Source organism: Xyrauchen texanus, chromosome 14 (assembly GCF_025860055.1).
Source record: "Xyrauchen texanus isolate HMW12.3.18 chromosome 14, RBS_HiC_50CHRs, whole genome shotgun sequence".
Classification (NCBI taxonomy): domain Eukaryota; kingdom Metazoa; phylum Chordata; class Actinopteri; order Cypriniformes; family Catostomidae; genus Xyrauchen; species Xyrauchen texanus.
Window position 1 is genome coordinate 41,820,181 of NC_068289.1, and position 19,151 is coordinate 41,839,331.

Genomic DNA, 19,151 nt, shown 5'->3' on the forward strand with positions numbered 1-19,151 from the left:
TTTAGAAGTAGACATTTTAAGCTTTCTTAAGACATATGTTTCATGTTTGTGTGATAAGTATTCACAGAGTTTCAGTTCATTTTTGTGACTTGTTTCAGAAATATGCTCACGAACACAGAGACTGTTGAAAGCACACCCTTTTTATTTTCTTTATTTTACAAAAGTACAAGGATTTGTTGTTATTGTGAGTGTACACAAATAAAAGTAGACCCTTTTTATAGTCTCTAATGATGTCTTACACTTATCAGTATGCCCCAAAATTTCGAAGTATTTTATGTTGTTTCCGCTGTAATACAGAAAAAAAAATCCAGCAGGACGTGCCGGCGTGTCCGTCGACCCCAGAGGGTTAAGGGGGAAAAGACCCCGCAGAGACTACATCCTGCTCAAGGGGAGGTCAACATGTGGCTCGCCATCCGCATATGGACTGGGCGTGGTGGTAAGTCCTGCCTCAAAGGGGAGGAGATCTACAAACACGCTGACCAGTGGCAGAGAGGGCTCTGCCAAAAGGGAGACCGTACCGTAGAAAATACATCACAAGGGGTTACCTGAGTAATCGGCACCAGTGGAGCACCTGTTCCAGTACATGGCATATTAGTAACCATAGTGGGTCTGGCTGCGAACTCCTCTGCTGAATTTGTGAGCCACAGGGCTAGTGAGTAAGGACATCCAGGGTCCACAACTTCGTGAACTCGACTGGGGTTAAAAATGCACGCTTTTGACTCAGGGGAGGGGAAGGGTGCTATATGCAAGCGATACACCCGGCCAGTTGTTCCATATTGCCAAACTCTACCTGTTCGTACTTGACAAAACATGGGACGAAACCAGCACAACCCAGAGATTGTGAAATCTCGCAAAGGTATTGCCCAGCCCGCTGCTCTGCAGATGTCTGTTAGAAAGGTGCCATGGGCCAGTACCCACAACTTGTAGAGTGTGCCCGTATTCCCAAAGTGGCGGGCATGGCCTGGGCCTGGTATAACAGAGCGATGGCATCCACAATCCAGTGGGCAAGCTTCTGTTTGGAGACAGCATTTCACTGAAGCAGACAAAGAGCTTCTCAGAGCATCTAAAGCTCTGTGTGCGATCCAAGTAGGTGTGCAAAACATGCACCGGACACAGCAATGACAGGGTTGGGTATGCCTCCTCCTGGGGCAGCGCTTGCAGGCTCACCAGCTGATTCTGGGACATGGGAACCTTGGGCACATAGCCCAGCCGGAGTCTCAGGATCACGTGAGAATCTGCCAGACTCTAGCGGCCAATTAGGTCTTCCACAATCTTGTCCAAGGGTCAGACGTGGAGGTTCCAGAGGTCTGGGCGCAGGTGCCAGATGGTGCCCCATCCCCAAAAAATTTGTTTCGACAATTTGGCTGTTGAACAAAAAAGAGAAGGAAACAAAAGATATACCTCCCGGCCCTCCACCGGCGGATGGAGTGGTCTGGCTACCAGCTCTGTAGCGGACATCTCGCTCCCAGGGTCGTCCGTCTCAGGGGTGCTTAGGAGCCTTCTGGGTCCTCGTGCCAGGCGTCAGCTTCCTGTGGGGGGCTATATGCTAGGGACGAGAGCTGGGCTCACCTGGGCTTTCGCTGCCGCAGAAGGACTCCGTCGGCGAGCAGACGGGATGTGGGATCTTGAGCCTCGTCTGGGCAAGATGTGCTGGACGTCTGCTTCTTCACCGCCGAGAAGTGCTGGGCGAAGTCCTCAATGGTGTCGGGCGAAAAGTCCAATCTGGGAGTTTAAGAGGTGAATGGAACAGCAGTGGTATTCAGCTCGCTGATAGTACAACCGTTTGGCTCCAATGAAAAAATCTGAATGAGAGTGGGCATTCCTTCTCCTTTTTACCCGTATGTCTAGGGGAGTGGCATGAAAATTTCACTAGCCAATTCTCTTTGGCCTTCTCTCAAAAGAATAGATTTTGGGGTGTTTGGGACTCTCAAGAGTGAACCCTAGTGTCACTACATCGACACAACGTAAAATGAGTGGTAGAAGGGGAATCCCAGTTCCCATTCACTTGCATTATATGGATTTTTCAGCTTTCTAATTTGTGTTTTACAAAGAAAATAACAAGGGGTTGGAACAAACCTTGTAGCGAGTCCAGACGGCATTCCGGGCCGTGTCATCAGAGCGTGCGTGAGCCAACTGGCTGGTGTATTTACGGACATTTTCAACCTGTCCCTCTCCCTGTCTGTAGTCCCTGACTGGCATCCTGTTGCTCTGACCCCCATCATCAGCAAATGCTTTGAGAGGCTAATCAGAGATCACATCTGCTCTGTGCTGCCCACCTCTTTGGACCCATTGCAGTTTGCCTACCGCAAGAGCCTCTCCACTGATGATTCCATTGCATCTACAATATACACTGCTCTCTCCCACCTGGAAAAAAGGAACACATATGTGAGAATGCTGTTTGTAGACTACAGCTCAGGATTCAACACCATAGTGCCCTCCAAGCTTGATGTGAAGCTCTGGGCTTAAACAGCTCGCTGTGCAGCTGGATCCTGGACTTCCTGTCAGGCAGACATCAGGTGGTTAGAATGGGCAGCAACATCTCCTCATCACTGGAGCCCCGCAGGGCTGTGTTCTCAGCCCACTCCTCTATTCCCTGTACACACATGACTGTGTGGCAACACATAGCTCCAGTGCCATCAAGTTTGCTGACTATACGACGGTGGTAGGTCTGATCACTGACAATGATGAAACAGCCTACAGAAAGGAGGTGCGCACTCTGACATGCTGGTGTCAGGAGCACAACCTCTCCCTCAACGTCAGTAAAACCAAAGAGCTTGTAGTGGACTTAAGGAAGAAAGACAGAGAACACAGCCCCATCACCATCAATGGAGCACCGGTGGAGAGAGTCGGCAGCTTCAAGTTCCTCGGTGTCCACATTACTGAGGAACTCACATGGTCCGCACTGAGGCCATTGTGAAGAAGGCTCACCAGCGCCTCTTCTTCCTGAGACGGCTGAGGAAGTTTGGAATGAACCACCACATCCTCACACAGTTCTACACCAGTACTGTAGAGAGCATCCTGACTGGCTGCATCACCGCCTGGTACAGCAATATAACCACCCACAACCGCAAAGCCCTGCAAAGGGTGCTGCGAACTACCAGACACATCATCGGAGGTGAACTTCCCTCCCTCCAGGACATATATAACAGGCAGTGTGTGAAAAAAGCTCGGAGGATCATCAGAGACTCCAGCCACCCGAGTCATGGGCTGCTCTCACTGCTACCATCAGGCAGGTGGTATCGCAGCATCAGGACCCACACCAGCCGACTTCATGACAGCTTGATCAGACACTTGTGTACATGGTAGTGTGACAAAGTTATTTTATTTTATTTTATTTTTAATCGGACACTACGCAAGGTAGAAAACGAATTGTTGGGCACCAGATAGGTTAAACCTATCAATTAAAAGAAATTTCAGACTAACTAAAAATACACCTGCTACACAAACCTGGAAAAGAAAACATGAAATAAATCACTCTTCACAGAATCAATGTGTCAAAAAAAATTATTAGAAACCAAAGAAATTCAGGTTTGAGAGGCCAAGTTACTACAAAGTCCATTAGGTAAATTTTTAGGCCCCAAAGTAAACATCAAACAAGTCCATTGGTAAATTCAGTTCAAGACAAATGTTCAATTTGAACCCAAAATTAACAAAAACATTTAAAAAAAAATAATAATAATTCTGGTCAGAGTTAAAACCAAAAATGTAAATTCAAAAAGGTTTTCAGATTTTTCTTTTTTGAAAATTGTTTAGTGGATGTTTATGAATTGTTGGAGGGACAGAGGGATTGGAGTTAATTGAAAAGGTAGTTTGAGCAGTATGAAGGAAGCAGGTGAAAACTCATCTTCAAACAGCAAGTCCACACGCTTATGCAACAGGCAGATAAAGAAGGTAAATCAATCAAACCTGCTCCTGAAGAGGTGATTTTGGAGTTGTAATCCACTTTAGTGACATTCAAGCTGGTGCTCACACTTTTCCTCACCATGGCATTGACAACTTTCTGTTGGGCCTTCTTGCTGTTAGTATCGGATAGTAAAGGGCAAGTGCAAAAAAGTAAAAAGTATGTATTTATACCAGCCTGTCACAACCTGAGGGTGAGAAAATAATGACAAAAGTTCATTTTTGGCTGAACTGTTCCTTTAAAAGACAATGCTTTTACTCATACAAGTTTACAGAGTTAAGAAACTAATCCTGAGCTGTTCCAACAGACACTTCGGGCAGCGGGGAAGACCACCATGATTTTTTTTGTGTTGGTCATCTTCCTGGGATCTTTCTACCTGGTGAACCTGATTCTGGCGGTGGTTGCCATGGCATATGACGAACAGAACCAAGCCACTACTGAGGAGGCTTTGAAGAAGGAGGAGGAGTTTAGCATCATGATTGAGCAGCTCAAGAGACAAGAGGAGGAAGAGCAGGTATGTTTGTGTATGAAATGTATACACATTTTATACTACTATTCTGATAACAACTAACTCAATTGTTTGGAATTATTAAAACGTGTCAAATGTAGCACATATAATGCGAAATTATAAAAATGTATTTAACTGGTACATATGCTTATCTTAAATTATTCTTAAAGGATTAGTTCACCCAAAAATGAAAATTCAGTCATTGTTTACTCATCCCTGTGTTGTTATAACCCCATATGACTTTCTTTCTTTTTCTTAACACAAAGGGAGAAATTGTAAAAAAAAAATCTCAATGGTGTCATACAATGCCAGTTTATGGTGACAACCTCATCAAGCTTCAAATGAACAAACAAGTATAATTTAGAAGTCTAATAATTTATGGTATGTCTTGTTCTGAAGGAATACGAAACGAATACACAAGGTTTGGTGAAAAACAAACCAAAATATAATATGTTATTAGGGGAAACGCTTTACCAACATTTGATCTCCTGTGCATGTTCATGAGCCTGCACGTGTGCTTTAGAGCTCCTTTGCACGAGAACAACAGTAGTTAAGCTGCTGCTCACGAGGTGGGGCATTCAAGCGAAAACAATGTTTTGGTTTGATTCAGCAGGACCACCAGCACAATTAACAACAGAAAATACAAAATAGCTGCACATAAACCAGAGAACAGAACTTATAAAACTTGTCTGAAGAATTTGTTCACACACAACACCCAGATGCTAGAGTCAGACAGAAAGTACAGGAGACCACAGTTCTTTGGAGTTTTCGCTCACCAAAAATGAAGTGGAAGAACCAGAGAGAAAGGTGGAGGGAGCGGGAATGTCTGTCACCTCTATTCTGAACATGTGTGTATCTGTGTGCGAGTGTCTGTTTGTGTGTGTCAGACCTCCATGTAAACACTCAGTAGGTGTAACATTCTCTGACAAAATTAAGTAGTTTTAACCTGGCAAGTGAGATACTGGCTTCAATATAATTTTATCAGAATGATTTTGGACCGGTGCCAGTTCATTGGACAGGGTTACCCATTGTGACGCCAAATATAGAAACCAAGTGATCGACAGAATGTCCCGTCGCAGCTGTTTAGGACAAAAACTCGATAAACATAGAAAAGATAACTTTTATTACGTGTCGTTTGTCGACTGAGTAGTACACTGTGTGACTGTAGCTTCCTTCGGCGCCATTTCTCTGTTTGATTGAGGACTCAAACAAATATGGCTGGGCATAGAAATACATAAATCTTTTGACTACAAACTCTCAGACATATTTTGTAAGTTATGCTGTCTGGTATGTGTGCAGCTATGCTGTGTTTTCTGTTGTTAATATTGCTGGTGGTCCTGTTGAAGCGAAACTATTTCCTGGTTGCGATCGTTACCTCTCCGATTCCCACGGCCACTATTGTTGCCTCTCGCAGGGACAGCACTTGTGGATGGATCATACTCTCACTGTGAGGGCATGATTCTGGCAACGTTGCAGTCGCGGCTTTCTCTCGTAAGAGAAACGGGTATGAGGCGGGGTCGGTTAGCACTTGGGGCTATTTAGGGATTTCAATGGGAGCTTCTCCACCAGGAAACCCCCCACGGATCTCCCATTCCCCAGCATGCTTGTTTGCCCCAGCGAGTTAGCGATGTGACCACCGGCTCGTATCACGGCGAGCACGCGGTCGCGTTCGCGGCTCGCGAAGTGGATGAAGTTTCGATTACAGCATCGGAGAGTGTTTTAGTTCAGTCTGTCGCCATGCGCAGCTGACGGCCATGCTTGTGCGGGGTGGCTGCGAGCGTCGGGATGGAGTGGAATCCTCCGCTCCCCCCCTTAACCCTCGTGGCCTGGTGATTGGTCTCGGGGCTCCGAGCACCGCTTACGACCATGCCCCGCCCCCGTACCTTTCTTCCCAGAAGTGCATGATGAGCTCACGCGATCGCGGTGGGCACCTTTTACTGCCCGAACCCGGTTCGTGGGCTCGTCCTCTCTCAAGACCCTCGATGGTGGGGCTGCCAGGGGGTGCTCTGCGACTCCCCAGGTTGGTAAGGTGATCGCGGTGCACTTGTACCAGCATAGCACCTCCACCTGGCAGAGCCGTCCGAGTATCCAGTCCAGGGCCCGTTGGTTTACGTCGTCACTCACGACTGAACCTAGAGTGCCGCTGGACAGGCCGCCTCTGCGCTGCATGCCACGGCTCTCCTGCGATTGCAGCAAGCCGTGACGCTCAAAGAACTGCACGAGGGTAGTTCACCCGAGATTTATGCAGGAGCTGCGCTCAGTGACTGGTCTCGCCCTCCAAGTGATGATGGTCACGGCGTGGTCTATCAGGCAGACGATGTCCACCTTAGTGGTCCAGGAGCGCCACCTTTGGCCCAACTTGGTCAAACCAGTTTGGCATATTCGGTGGCACCGTAGAGGATTTCGCCCAGCAATCCTCAGTGGTTAAAAGGCAGACGGGGACCATTCAGCACATCCTGCCTCGGCGCGACGCAATGTCTCAAACCGCTGTCTGTTTGTCGCCAAAGGCGTCCCCCTGCGACAGCAACACTGGCTCCGCCAGAGCCCATAAATTTACATAGTGTAGTTAAATAAAAAAATAAAAAAGTATTAAAAGTAAAAAATATGTTATTTAAGTTTCTAGTCACTCATATGGTTCCTGCATCCACATAAATCTCCACAGATTTCCATAGAACTGTAATGCCCATAAAATTCTAGAAATCATCTGTCCCATTGCGTGTTTGTTAGTTCAATATTTGATCATGCTTTTTTATTTTTTTATAAATAAGAGTGTACTAGTACTCTCAGCTAACATGTTTAAATCCATTCCGGTGAACGTCTCATCATCTGCACAGAAAATGCATCAAAAGTTTGCAGATTCTGTCTTGGCCAGCTCGTAAACTTATTACCATTAATCACACAAAACCAGACATTTCTTCACCAGAGATTTTATCACACAGTTAAAGAGTGTATATATAGTTTGCATATATATATAGAAACTTTAATAAAAATATTGCATAAACAACCATGATGTTGTGGTAAGGACAACAACTGAAATGTGTATGGATTTGCATTTCATTAAATGTTATAAATAATTAAATAATTATTCATCTTTTGCTCACCCTCCTGACTTTCTTGATTAGCAGGTGAAGTTGGCCTCAAAAGATGTTATGCAGAATTTAATACTCCATTTACTGTCATTGCATCTTTTTTCATGCGATGAAAGTAAATGGTGAATAAAGCTTACATTCTCCACAATATCTCCTTTTGTTTTCCATGGAAGAAAGAACATCATACAGGTTTGGAACACATGAGGGTGAGTAAATTATGACAGCATTTTCATTTTTGGGTGAACTTTCCCTTTAAGTGGTCTGTTGCCTGTGTAACAGTATGGCATCTGTTATGTGATTGATTTGATTGATTGATTGATTGATTGATTGACAGGCCACAGCATCAAATTGTGATGAGCTCAGTGGAGGCATAAAGGACAGCTCTTCTGACGCCTCCAAATTCAGCTCCAAAAGTGCTAAGGAAAGGCGCAACCATAGGAAGAAGAAACGTCAGGGGGAAGAGCGTCATGGGGACGACGAGAAAGATGAGGATTCAAGCGTTAGAAAGAACAGCTTCCGAAACAACCGGCGCTCATACAAGAGAACTTGCACATCTCCAAACCAGGTTGGAAATGTCTCATATGCTGTGTGATTTGTAGATTTCATGCTTGTCGTAGTAGAAAAAAAAAGTCTTATTTTCTTGTTCGCAATACAAGAAACGTTATTGTTTGGTGTTAATGTGTGTCATTTTAGACAAGAAAAGGACATTTAATCCACAATTAATGTTGGTGTTGGCTTGACAAAGTAGTAGTTTTAAAAGCTTGATGTTTGATGGTTATAGTTTCAAGGCTATACAGGCCTTTGATGAATTGAAGATTGAAAACTTTGTGGTTGCTGGGCAGTTGCTAAGATGTTCTTTGTGGTTGTTAAGCCATTACATAGATGGGTGGATGGGTGAATGAATGGATGGATGACGATCATCTGACTTTCTTTTTAAATTCTCATAATTCATCATAATTCTCAGTTCTTATCCTTGTTTAGAGCAATTCTGTGGATTTATGTTCATTTCTTTGATTTAGAAATACTTTTTTTATAGAATCCACAATCAACATTTATTAATGTTTTTTTATAATCCTCCTATTTTGGTTATTATACTGTAATTTATAAAATCAGCCAAACCATCAACATCTTTGTTTTCTTCATCACATTCATGGCCTCTTCCACTTCCACTCTTCCAGCCATTTCTATTTATCTCCAATTCACCTCTTTAAGACCATGCTTTACTGGTTAGTCATGCCTTGAATTTTTGGCTGTGCTTACACCTGCTATTAAAGTTCATCTTGGGTTATCTGCTCACAAGTGGTCAGCCAAGACATTTGATTGGATAATCTGAATTGGATGTCCATTCCAGGTGTAAACATGATCTTTGAACATGTGTGTGTAAATCTGAGCTTGAGGCCTGTTTTTCTCTCCAGTCCCCGCTAAGCTATCAGGGTTCTCTCCTTACCCCCCATCGGAACAGCAAAGCTAGCATCTTCAGCTTCCGCGGCCGTTTGCTTTCCGAAAACAACCACGCTGACGATGAGCAAAGCATCTGTGAGGAGACAGGCAGCCGAAAAGACTCGCTGTTTGTACCATGTCATACTGAACGTCATAACAGCAGGGTTAGAAGAGACAGCCTGACACCACGCATACTGCCCTCTGACAGAAAAGTGCGCTACGTGGTCGACAGCAACAGTGTGGTGATGGTGGTGAGCGGAGCTTCTACACCCAACTCTCCCTCAGCCATACTAACGCCGCAGGTGTCCAGAAAAAAAGCCATGTTTGATGACACTTGTGTAAGGGAATTAACTTCATTGCCCAAATCTTTGCTTGCCCTGTGATGTACCATATGTTCTGTGGTTGTGGTTTTGAAGTGAAGCATGCAATGCTTGCATATTGAGCTTGTTGACTTTATTTCTTAAAGTTTTATAAAACATTTTCTTCTCACCTTGCTGGAAAATCCACCTTAAGCTGTAAATGTTTTTGATGTTGGTCCAGCTAATAACCAAGCTGGTTATTAGCTGGTTCAGGCTGGTTATTAGCAGATCAGATGGTTATTAGCAATCCAAGCTGGTCATTTGCTGATCAAGTTGGTTATTTGCAGATCTAAGCTGGTTATTAGCTTATCAAAGATGTTAATAGCTGATTCTAGACAGTTATTAGTTGATTAAAGCTGGTTATTAGCTGACCGACACTGGTTATTAGCCATTTTAAGCTGGTTATTAACTAATCCAAGCTGGCTATTGGCTTATTCCAACAGTTTTTTAGCTGACCCAAGATGTTTATTAGCAGACTTATTCATTAGTAATTAGTAAGTAGTAATTAGCTGACCTACGTTGCATATTAGCTTATTTAAAATGGATATGATCTTGTTTGAGCTGTTTTTGAGCTGACCTAAGTTGGTTATTAGATTATTCGAGCTGGTTATGATCTTACCATAATTGGTTATTGGTTTATTGAAGCTGGTTATTAACTGACCTATGATTGTTATTAGCTGATCCCAGGTGGTTATTAGCATAATTAAAGCTGGTTATTAGCTTATTCCTGCTGGTTAATATCTTATTTTGGCTGTTTTTAACTGACCAAAGATGATTATTAGCAGACTTTCTTTGGTTATTAGCTTATTCAAGCTGGATATTAGCTTTTTTTTTACTGGTTTGTAGCTTATTCAATAGGTTATTAGTGTATTATTAGTGCAGCCATATCACCCTGTAGCTCTTGCCTGGTTGCCCACTAAAGCTAAGCAGGGTTGAGCCTGGCCAGTACCTGGATGGGAGACCTCCTGGGGAAAACCAAAGTTGCTGCTGGAAGTGGTATTAGGGAGGCCAGCAGGGGGTGCTCACCCTACGGTCTGTGTGGGTCCTAATGCCCCAGTATAGTGATGTGGACACTATACTGTAAAAAGGCACCGTCCTACGGATGAGATGTTAAACCGAGGTCCTGACTCTCTGGTCCTTAAAAAATCCCACTTCTCATAAAGAGTAGGGGTGTAACCCTGGTGTCCTGGCCAAATTCCCCCCATTGGCCCCTATCTATCATGGCCTTGTATTATTCTCCATCCCTGAAATTGGCTACATCACTCTACTCTCTCCTCCCCACCAATAGCTGGTGTGTGGTGGGCGTTCTGGCACACTATGGCCGCCGTTGCATCATTCCTATGCTGTGTAAAGTGCTTTGAGTGCCTAGAAAAGCGCTATATAAATGTAAGGAATTATTATTATTATTCAGGATGTTATTATAATCAGCTTATTCAAGCTGATTATTAGCTGACCCAAGAAGGTTATTAGCAGACCTACTTTGGTTATTGGCTTATTCAAGCTGGTTATCAGTAGGGATGGGCATTCATCAATAATTTGGTTTTCAAATATATATGCTCATAAAAAACTAATATTTGAATATTCTATAATTTAAATGAAGGTAATTCATGAGAAAGTTACATTGTAAAATTTGTCATAAATGTTGCATCATCATTAAAAAAACAAGCTTGTGATTATAATCAAAACAAGCTTATATCATGTCCTGTGTTTTTTTATTTTTCATATTTAAACAAGCAATGCGTGAAACAAAAAGAGAAAAGAATGAAAGCGTTGCGGGGATTACGTCGCTACGGGGACGTTTTAGTTTGTGTGATCAGGATTTAACATGCATCTCACTGTATATATGGCCTGCAAAGCAAAACCTTGTGAAATTCAATTAGTATTTTTACTATTCTAATAATTATTACAGAATGAATATTCAAATATTCAACTACTCATGCACATCGCTAGATATTAGCTTATTTAAGATGATTATTAGCTGACCCACGATGGTTATTATCTGAACTAAGTTGGTTATTAGTTTATTTCAGCTGATTGTAAGCTCATTCATGCTGTTTTTTAGCTGACCCAAGACGTTTATTACCATAGTCAAGCAGATTAATAGCTGATCCAAGATGGTTCTGTTATGATGTGGTGTGGAAACAGGGGAAGGCAGACAGGTGATTAGGATCCAGTTGCGGTTTTATTGCAAATAACTAAATAAATAAACACAAAGCAAAGATCCACGATGGGAAAAACACAAACTAGAAATACTGGATTTAACACAGGAGGGAACACTGGATTTAACACAGGAGGGGTGCAGGAGTGACTGGGCAGAGAACATCCACAGTGGGCAGGGTAAACCTGAAACGACAGACAGCAGGGTAACCACGGACGGAACAGACAGGGAACAGGGTAACCACGAGCGAACATACAACGATGACATTCACGTTCACATACAATCAACGAAAGACAGGGACTAAACCAAAAACCAGGATATATATACATGAACATAGAACTAAGGGGCCAATGAACAAACAGAACACCAAACAAGATAACGAGGGAAGAAACAAAGGCAAGTGGCAAGTTAACGAGGGACAGGTGAAAGCAATGACGGAAAACACGAACGCTAACAAAGAGTCTATGGAGTTACATAAGGGACAAAAGTGAAAACTAAGGAATGCAAAAAGTGACGAAAATTGTAAACAAGAGGGAACAGTGAAACAAGACAGCGTAACCGTTACATAGCCCCCCCCTCAAGGATTGGATACCAGACGATCAACAAAAACAAAAAACAGGAAGAACAAATGACCAATGACTGGGTGCACAAAGGGCAGACAGGCAGTCCAGGGGGCAACGAGGGGGAGACAGGCAGTCCTGGGGGCAACGAGGGGCAGACAGGCAGTCCTGGGGGCAACGAGGGGCAGACAGGCAGTCCACAGGGGGCACAAGGGACACTGAGACAGACCAAGGAGGGCGAGAGGGCAGATAAGCAGTCTCTGGGGGTGTGTGCTGGGAACCAGGTCAGGTGGCCTGGGGAGCATCCACCGGGTAGGGGCGGGTTTAGGTGGACTGGGAGATGGCCGTAGAGCAGGGGCCGGTGGTGGCCCCAGGACAGAGGCCGGTCCAGATGGCCCGGGAGGTGGCCAATTGGCAAGGACAGGGACCGGGTCAGGGGGCCTGGGAGGAGGCCACTGGACAGGGACTGGGTCAGGGGGCCTGGGAAGAGGCCATAGTACTGGGGCCGGGTCAGGAGGCCTGGAAGGCGGCCACAGGACGGGAACAGGGTCAGGAGGAGGCCACAGGACAGGGACTGGGTCAGGAGGCCTGGGAGGAGGCCACAGGACGGGAATAGGGTCAGGAGGCCTGGGAGGAGGCCACAGGACAGGGACTAGGTCAGGGGCCCTGGGAGAAGGCCACACTAAGGGGACAGGTTTGGGTGGCCCGGGAGCTGGCCACAAGGCAAAGGCCGGTTCAGGGGACCTGGGAGGTGGCCATCGGACAGGGACAGGTCCAGGAGGCCTGGGAGGCAGCCTCAGGACAGGGACAGGTCCCGGAGGCGGAGCTGTGAGGGGCTCTGGAGACGAAGCTGTGGGAGGTTCTGGAGGCCCAGGAGGCGGAGCCAAGGGAGGCGGACCCATGGAAAGCTCTGGAGGAGCAGGAGGCAGAGCTGAGGGAGGCTCTGGAAGCTCAGGAGGCGGAGCTGAGGGAGGCTCTGGAGGCGGAGCCGAGGGAGGCTCTGGAGGCTCAGGAGGCGGAGCCGAGGAAGGTGGCGCCGTAGGAGGCTCTAGAGGCGGAGCCCTGGAAGGCCCTGGAGGCGGCGCCGTAGGATGCTTTAGAGGCGGAGGCCTGAAAGGTTATGGAGGCGGAGCTGTAGGAGGCTCGGGAGGCGGAGCCGTAGGGGGCTCGGGAGTCTCAGGAGACGGAGCTGAGGAAGGCCCAGGACACGGAGCCGAGGATGGCTCAGGAGGTGGAGCCGAGGGCGGTGGCACCGCAGGAGGCTCCAGAGGCGAAGCTCTGGGAGGCTCGGGGAGAAGAGCCGTAGGAGGCTCAGGAGGCGGAGCCGTAGGAGGCTCGGGGAGAAGAGCCGTAGGAGGCTCTGGAGGCGGACCCATAGGAGGCTCGGGAGGCAGAGCTCTAGAAGGTTCTGGAGTCTCTGGGAGCAGAGCCGTAGGAGGCTCAGGAGGCGGAGCCGTAGGAGGCTCGGGGAGAAGAGCCCTAGGAGGCTCTGGAGACGGAGCCGTAGGAGGCTCTGGAGGCGGAGCCATAGGAGGCTCGGGAGGCGGAGCTCTAGAAGGTTCTGGAGTCTCTGGGAACAGAGCCATAGGAGGCTCTGGAGGCGGAGCCGTAGGAGGCTCGGGGAGAAGAGCCCTAGGAGGCTCGGGAGGTGGAGCCGTAGGAGGCTCTGGAGGCGGAGCCGAAGGAGGCTCGGGGAGAAGAGCCATAGGAGGCTCGGGAGGCGGAGCCGTGGAAGGCTCAGGAGGCTCTGGGGGCGGAGCCCTGGAAGGCTCGAGGGGCTTGAGAGGCGGAGCCCTGGAAGGCTCGAGAGACCTGAGGGGTGGAGTCCTGGGAGGCTCGAGAGACTTGAGGGGTGGAGCCCTGGAAGGCTCGAGAGGCGGAGCTCTGGAAAGCCCGGGAGGTGGAGCTCTGGAAAGCCCGGGAGGCGGAGCTCTGGAAAGCCCGGAAGGCGGAGCTCTGGAAAGCTCGGGAAACTCGGAGGGCGGAGCTCTGGAAAGCTCGGGAAACTCGGAAGGCGGAGCTCTGGAAAGCTCGGGAAACTCGGAAGGCGGAGCTCTGGAAAGCAAGCTCAGGAAACTCGGAAGGCGGAGCTCTGGAAAGCTCGGGAAACTCGGAAGGCGGAGCCCTGGGAGGCTCGAGAGGCGGAGCCCTGGGAGGCTCGAGAGGCGGCGCCCTGGTAGGCTCGAGAGACTTGAGAGGTGTTGGGTCTTGGATGGTAGAGGCTACAGGCGCTAGCTCTGGGACGGCAGAGGCTACAGGCGCTGGCTCTGGGACGGTAGAGGCTACAGGCGCTGGCTCTGGGACGGTAGAGGCTACAGGCTCTGGCTCGCTGACCGTGGCAGGCGTGGGCTCTGGCTCGCTGACCGTGGCAGGCGTGGGCTGGGAGGCGGAAGCCTTCCTTCTCCTCCTCCTTCGGGCGGACGAAGTTGGCCGTGCTGGCTCGTTGACGGCGACAGGCGTGGGGGTTTTCTCACTGACCGGAGGGGCTGGCGAGCCGCATACCAGCAGCGTCTCCGCCACGAAATCACTGAGCGTCCAGCCGCGTGTCGCCGGTGGCAATCGCTCCCTGAGCGAAACGGACAGGCCATTCTTAAAAAATACCACCAGGGAAGAGTCAGGGAAGTCGGTGGCACACGCTAGGATCAGGAAGTCCCTGACGTGATCCTCCACCGGGCAGCTTCCTTGCCTCAGGTCCAGTAGGCGACAGCTCGCCCGGAGAACCGCTGGATCCATAGTTTGGTCTTTCGTTCTGTTATGATGTGGTGTGGAAACAGGGGAAGGCAGACAGGTGATTAGGATCCAGTTGCGGTTTTATTGCAAATAACTAAATAAATAAACACAAAGCAAAGATCCACGATGGGAAAAACACAAACTAGAAATACTGGATTTAACACAGGAGGGAATACTGGATTTAACACAGGAGGGGTGCAGGAGTGACTGGGCAGAGAACATCCACAGTGGGCAGGGTAAACCTGAAACGACAGACAGCAGGGTAACCACGGACGGAACAGACAGGGAACAGGGTAACCACGAGCGAACAAACAACGATGACATTCACGTTCACATACAATCAACGAAAGACAGGGACTAAACCAAAAACCAGGATATATATACATGAACATAGAACTAAGGGGCCAATGAACAAACAGAACACCAAACAAGATAACGAGGGAAGAAACAAAGGCAAGTGGCAAGTTAACGAGGGACAGGTGAAAGCAATGACGGAAAACACGAACGCTAACAAAGAGTCTATGGAGTTACATAAGGGACAAAAGTGAAAACTAAGGAATGCAAAAAGTGACGAAAATGGTAAACAAGAGGGAACAGTGAAACAAGACAGGGTAATCGTTACAGGTTATTTGCCACATTAAGGTGGTAGATGGTTTGTTGCTTAATGGCCAGCTTTTTAGTACATGTTTTTCATATAAACATATTTCATTTACAACTTGCTACTCCTTGTGGAGTACAAAAATAATTTCATTGTATCTGTACAAGGAAAATTAAGAGCTTGACTTGACCAGTTAATGGCCAGTTTGAACAAACAATAAACCAGCTTCAATTATTCAAAACACTGCTACCATCTTAAACGGGATTTTCCATCATGGTATTTCAGATTTTACACTCAATATTTCTCTCATAACAAATTGGGTTGAATATGCATACATATTCAAGGATTTAAACTTAAGGATTTAAACTTAGCCTAAAATAAAGAAAGTGAAAACAGCTGAGCCTTGAGATTACAGCACTTTTATTGGAAAATTATAAAAAAATATTTCATTTACCAGCATTCAGGTGGTGAAGGAAGAACTAAATGAATAATGACCTTTCAAATTTGCAGATTTGTTTGCAAGTGTAGATTATATGGGCCTGCTTATTAACTGTTTTCTCACTAGTTTACAACAAATTTGGCTAAAATGATAAAATAACACTAAAAGCATAATGATGGGGATTTTAAGAGTGCTGCTTCTAACCATTTTAATCTGTTGTTTACTTAATTTGATCAATTTACCAGTTAATTAAAAAGAAGCCACATTTTATTTTTAAGCATTGTATTGAAAAGCATGTTATTCCACATCTTGTTCAATGCTCTTTTTCAAACAATACGCAAAGATTAAATATACACTGTCTGTTGTAAGTTAAAAAATGATCCTTTTTGGGTGAATTCTTCCTTCAATGATGTCCTTAGTCAACTTGCTGACCACATTTATTGACATTTTTGCTCTCCTGCAAGCACTGCAATGAACACACATCTTCAACACAGTTATGTTGAGGGGTTTTCTGTTTATTGAATGTGTGCTTTACAGGGAGACATAGATGAAGAGTTCAGAGAACGATGTGATTCACAACGTTTCTCAGTGGATTTTCTACACAACCAGTCAGTGAGACAACGAACTCTGAGTGTAGTGAGTGTCAGCAACAACCCTGACTGTAAGTAAACCGTAAATGCTAATTAACACATTTTGAAAAAATTTAATTTATAAATATCTTGTTGGCTTTATCACTTTATGCAAATGTACATTTAAAAGGATTAGATCACCAAAAATGTAAATTCTGTCATTATGTACTTGCCGTTTATAGTGACCACGACTGTCAGGCTCTAAAAAAAACACTCATAAAAGTAGTTCACGTGACTATAGTCTAAGTCTTCTGGAGACATACGGTAGATTTGTGTGACAAACAGACAGACATTTTAGTCATTATTCACTGAAAGTCTTTCGATTACTGACGGAAAAATACAGTGAAACTGAGAATTAAATTTGGAAGCTGCAGTGGAGAGAAAGATTTTCAATAAATAACGGCTTGAATTTCAGTGTGTTCCTCACACATACTGTAGCTAATGTATAGTATGACTTGAAATTGTTTGGAATATAGCAGTCAAGTCTTATGGACTGCTTTCATGATGGTTTTTGTCCTTAAATACATGTTTACTAAACTGTAATTAAATGAAAAGATTAGCTCTCCTTTTGTGTTCTGGAAAAAGCAACAACAAAACTGTTTAGAATGACATAATGGTGGAGAAATAATGACAAAATTTTGATTTTGTTCAACATTAACTTGGTACAAATGGTGCAGAATTGTATGCTTGCATACAGAATATTATACACTATAAATCATTTTAAAATTGCTAACAAAATAACCGTGCCGCCATGTTTGTGACCAAAATTCAATTTATCCTCAGTATGCTGCAGAGTATTTTTTTTTTATGTCTTTCTTGATATAGTTTAACAGGTGTTCTTCCATTCACCTCTATTGCTTCCTCCCGCTGAAAGTCACAAGTATGACGGCTGCTAGGTAAATGTGACATCACAGGTTGTTTCAGATTGTTGTTTCCATCTTTTTTTAAACGCAACAGGGTCTGATGTTTGGAAACAGAAGTGTGTAGAGTGCTGGTATGATTTTGCTGAGAATTATCTAATTTGGGATTGCTGTCCTGCATGGCTGAGGATAAAGAAGATTGTCCACATGATTGTCATGGACCCGTTTGCTGATCTGTTCATCACCATTTGCATCGTGATAAACACTGTCTTCATGGCCATGGAATATCAGCCCATGGGGGTTTTGTTTTCCAAAATGCTTTTAGATGCCAATTCGGTAAGCACATTTCAAGCAGCATTTGACAGTAATATGTAGCATTAAAATTAATTGACAGCCCTAATTTTAATACATGCTTGTACTGTTTTTTTTTTGTTTTTTTTATCTGCAGGTTTTCATCGCAATATTTACAGCGGAAATGATTTTAAAGATCATTGCTTTGGACCCATATAATTATTTTCAGGGAGGCTGGAATATTTTTGACAGCATCATAGTCACTCTTAGTCTGCTAGAGCTTTGTTTGACAAAAGTGTTTTCTGGAGTGGGTTTCCTTAGGCCATGCCGATTGGTAAGAGTATCCTACTTTCATCTGTCAGATCCACATCTGTGTTCAAAACCTAGTTATCTGCCTACCTATATTGCAATTTAACCCTTTAAGCTCAGATGGGATGGGCCCTTTGAGAAAAAAAATAATTATCAAAATATTAATAATTACAGTCTTGACCAACACAAAATGGGTATCATTGTAAAGCTTAGAAGCTCTACCTTACAATGCATGTAGGCACTATGACAAAAACTGGACAGTTGCTTTGAAATTTGTAGACAAATCAGAAGTGTTCTGTTTTGATCATTTATGACACATTTTGCACTGTAAATATTATTGTAATCCGTAAAAACATCAGACGGATCAAAAAGCCATGTGTCATATGTCATTGGAACGCTCTTAAAGATTAAGATACAACCAAACTATTTGTTTTACTCATATAGCCAAGTACATGACTTTGACATACAGTACATGTTACATGTAAACAGGTGTTGCTTATAAGCCGCATTTTGCTTCTTAAAAAATAAACAGAACATAAAATTTCACATACTGTTACTTAGATGGCTGTTAAAATGAGCCCACACACAATGTAATCAGATCATTAGATCAGTATATAATCCACACGAAGCATAATGTGCACACTATAAACACTAGCTTTCCTGGATCAGATGACTTCTTTGGAAATAATTTACAGTAGTACATTGTGACACATCATGGGATGGTAAAACAATCGCATTAGGATTCAGATTGCTGAAACCAGAGCTGGAAGTCATCCAAATATGGGCAGAGAGGATTGTTCGCTCTAATTACATATGGCCACCATGAGATGGTGCCAAGTACATGACACAGACTATAATGATGGCTCAAATAACACAGAATGGAACTGAATGAGATCTTGTTACTCGTTCCTATATGCTTAGGAGAGATGATACCTTTAGCCATTGTTGTATTTACTTATGTAATAAGTTCTTATGTACAATTATTATGTTTTATTTGTTTGGAGACATTTTTGGACAGTAGGATACACTATTTTTGTAATGCTATAACTTTTGATTGCTTTGTCATGTCAACACAACATTTTAATCAGGTATCACGATTGTAAACAAAACAAAAGCTGTTTTTCTGAGCTAGCTTCTTTTTTTCCCTTTTTTTGATTTTCAGCAGATGCTTAGGCTGAGTTCATAATTAGGCATAATTCATTGTAATCTATATCATTCTAATCTTTCAAATCTTTAAAATTATATCAATTGATCCTCCTTGTTTTTTTTTTGTTTTTTTT

The 19,151-nt window shown here is 44.6% G+C and overlaps 1 protein-coding gene across 3 annotated transcripts in view; it reads left to right on the forward strand.

Moving 5' to 3' along the window:
• Window positions 1-19,151, forward strand: part of LOC127654809 (sodium channel protein type 2 subunit alpha-like) — a 67,153-nt gene that overhangs the window by 15,703 nt on the left and 32,299 nt on the right. For 2 of the 3 annotated variants that reach the window (XM_052142257.1, XM_052142258.1), the window contains exons 9-14: window positions 4,209-4,415; window positions 7,833-8,063; window positions 8,914-9,276; window positions 16,320-16,443; window positions 17,369-17,607; window positions 17,720-17,896. In XM_052142257.1, coding sequence (XP_051998217.1) covers window positions 4,209-4,415; window positions 7,833-8,063; window positions 8,914-9,276; window positions 16,320-16,443; window positions 17,369-17,607; window positions 17,720-17,896 — 1,341 coding nt within the window. Of the gene's footprint in view, window positions 1-4,208; window positions 4,420-6,590; window positions 6,634-7,832; window positions 8,064-8,913; window positions 9,277-16,246; window positions 16,276-16,319; window positions 16,444-17,368; window positions 17,608-17,719; window positions 17,897-19,151 lie in introns of all 3 variants that reach the window. The other variant, XM_052142259.1, reaches the window with a different exon arrangement.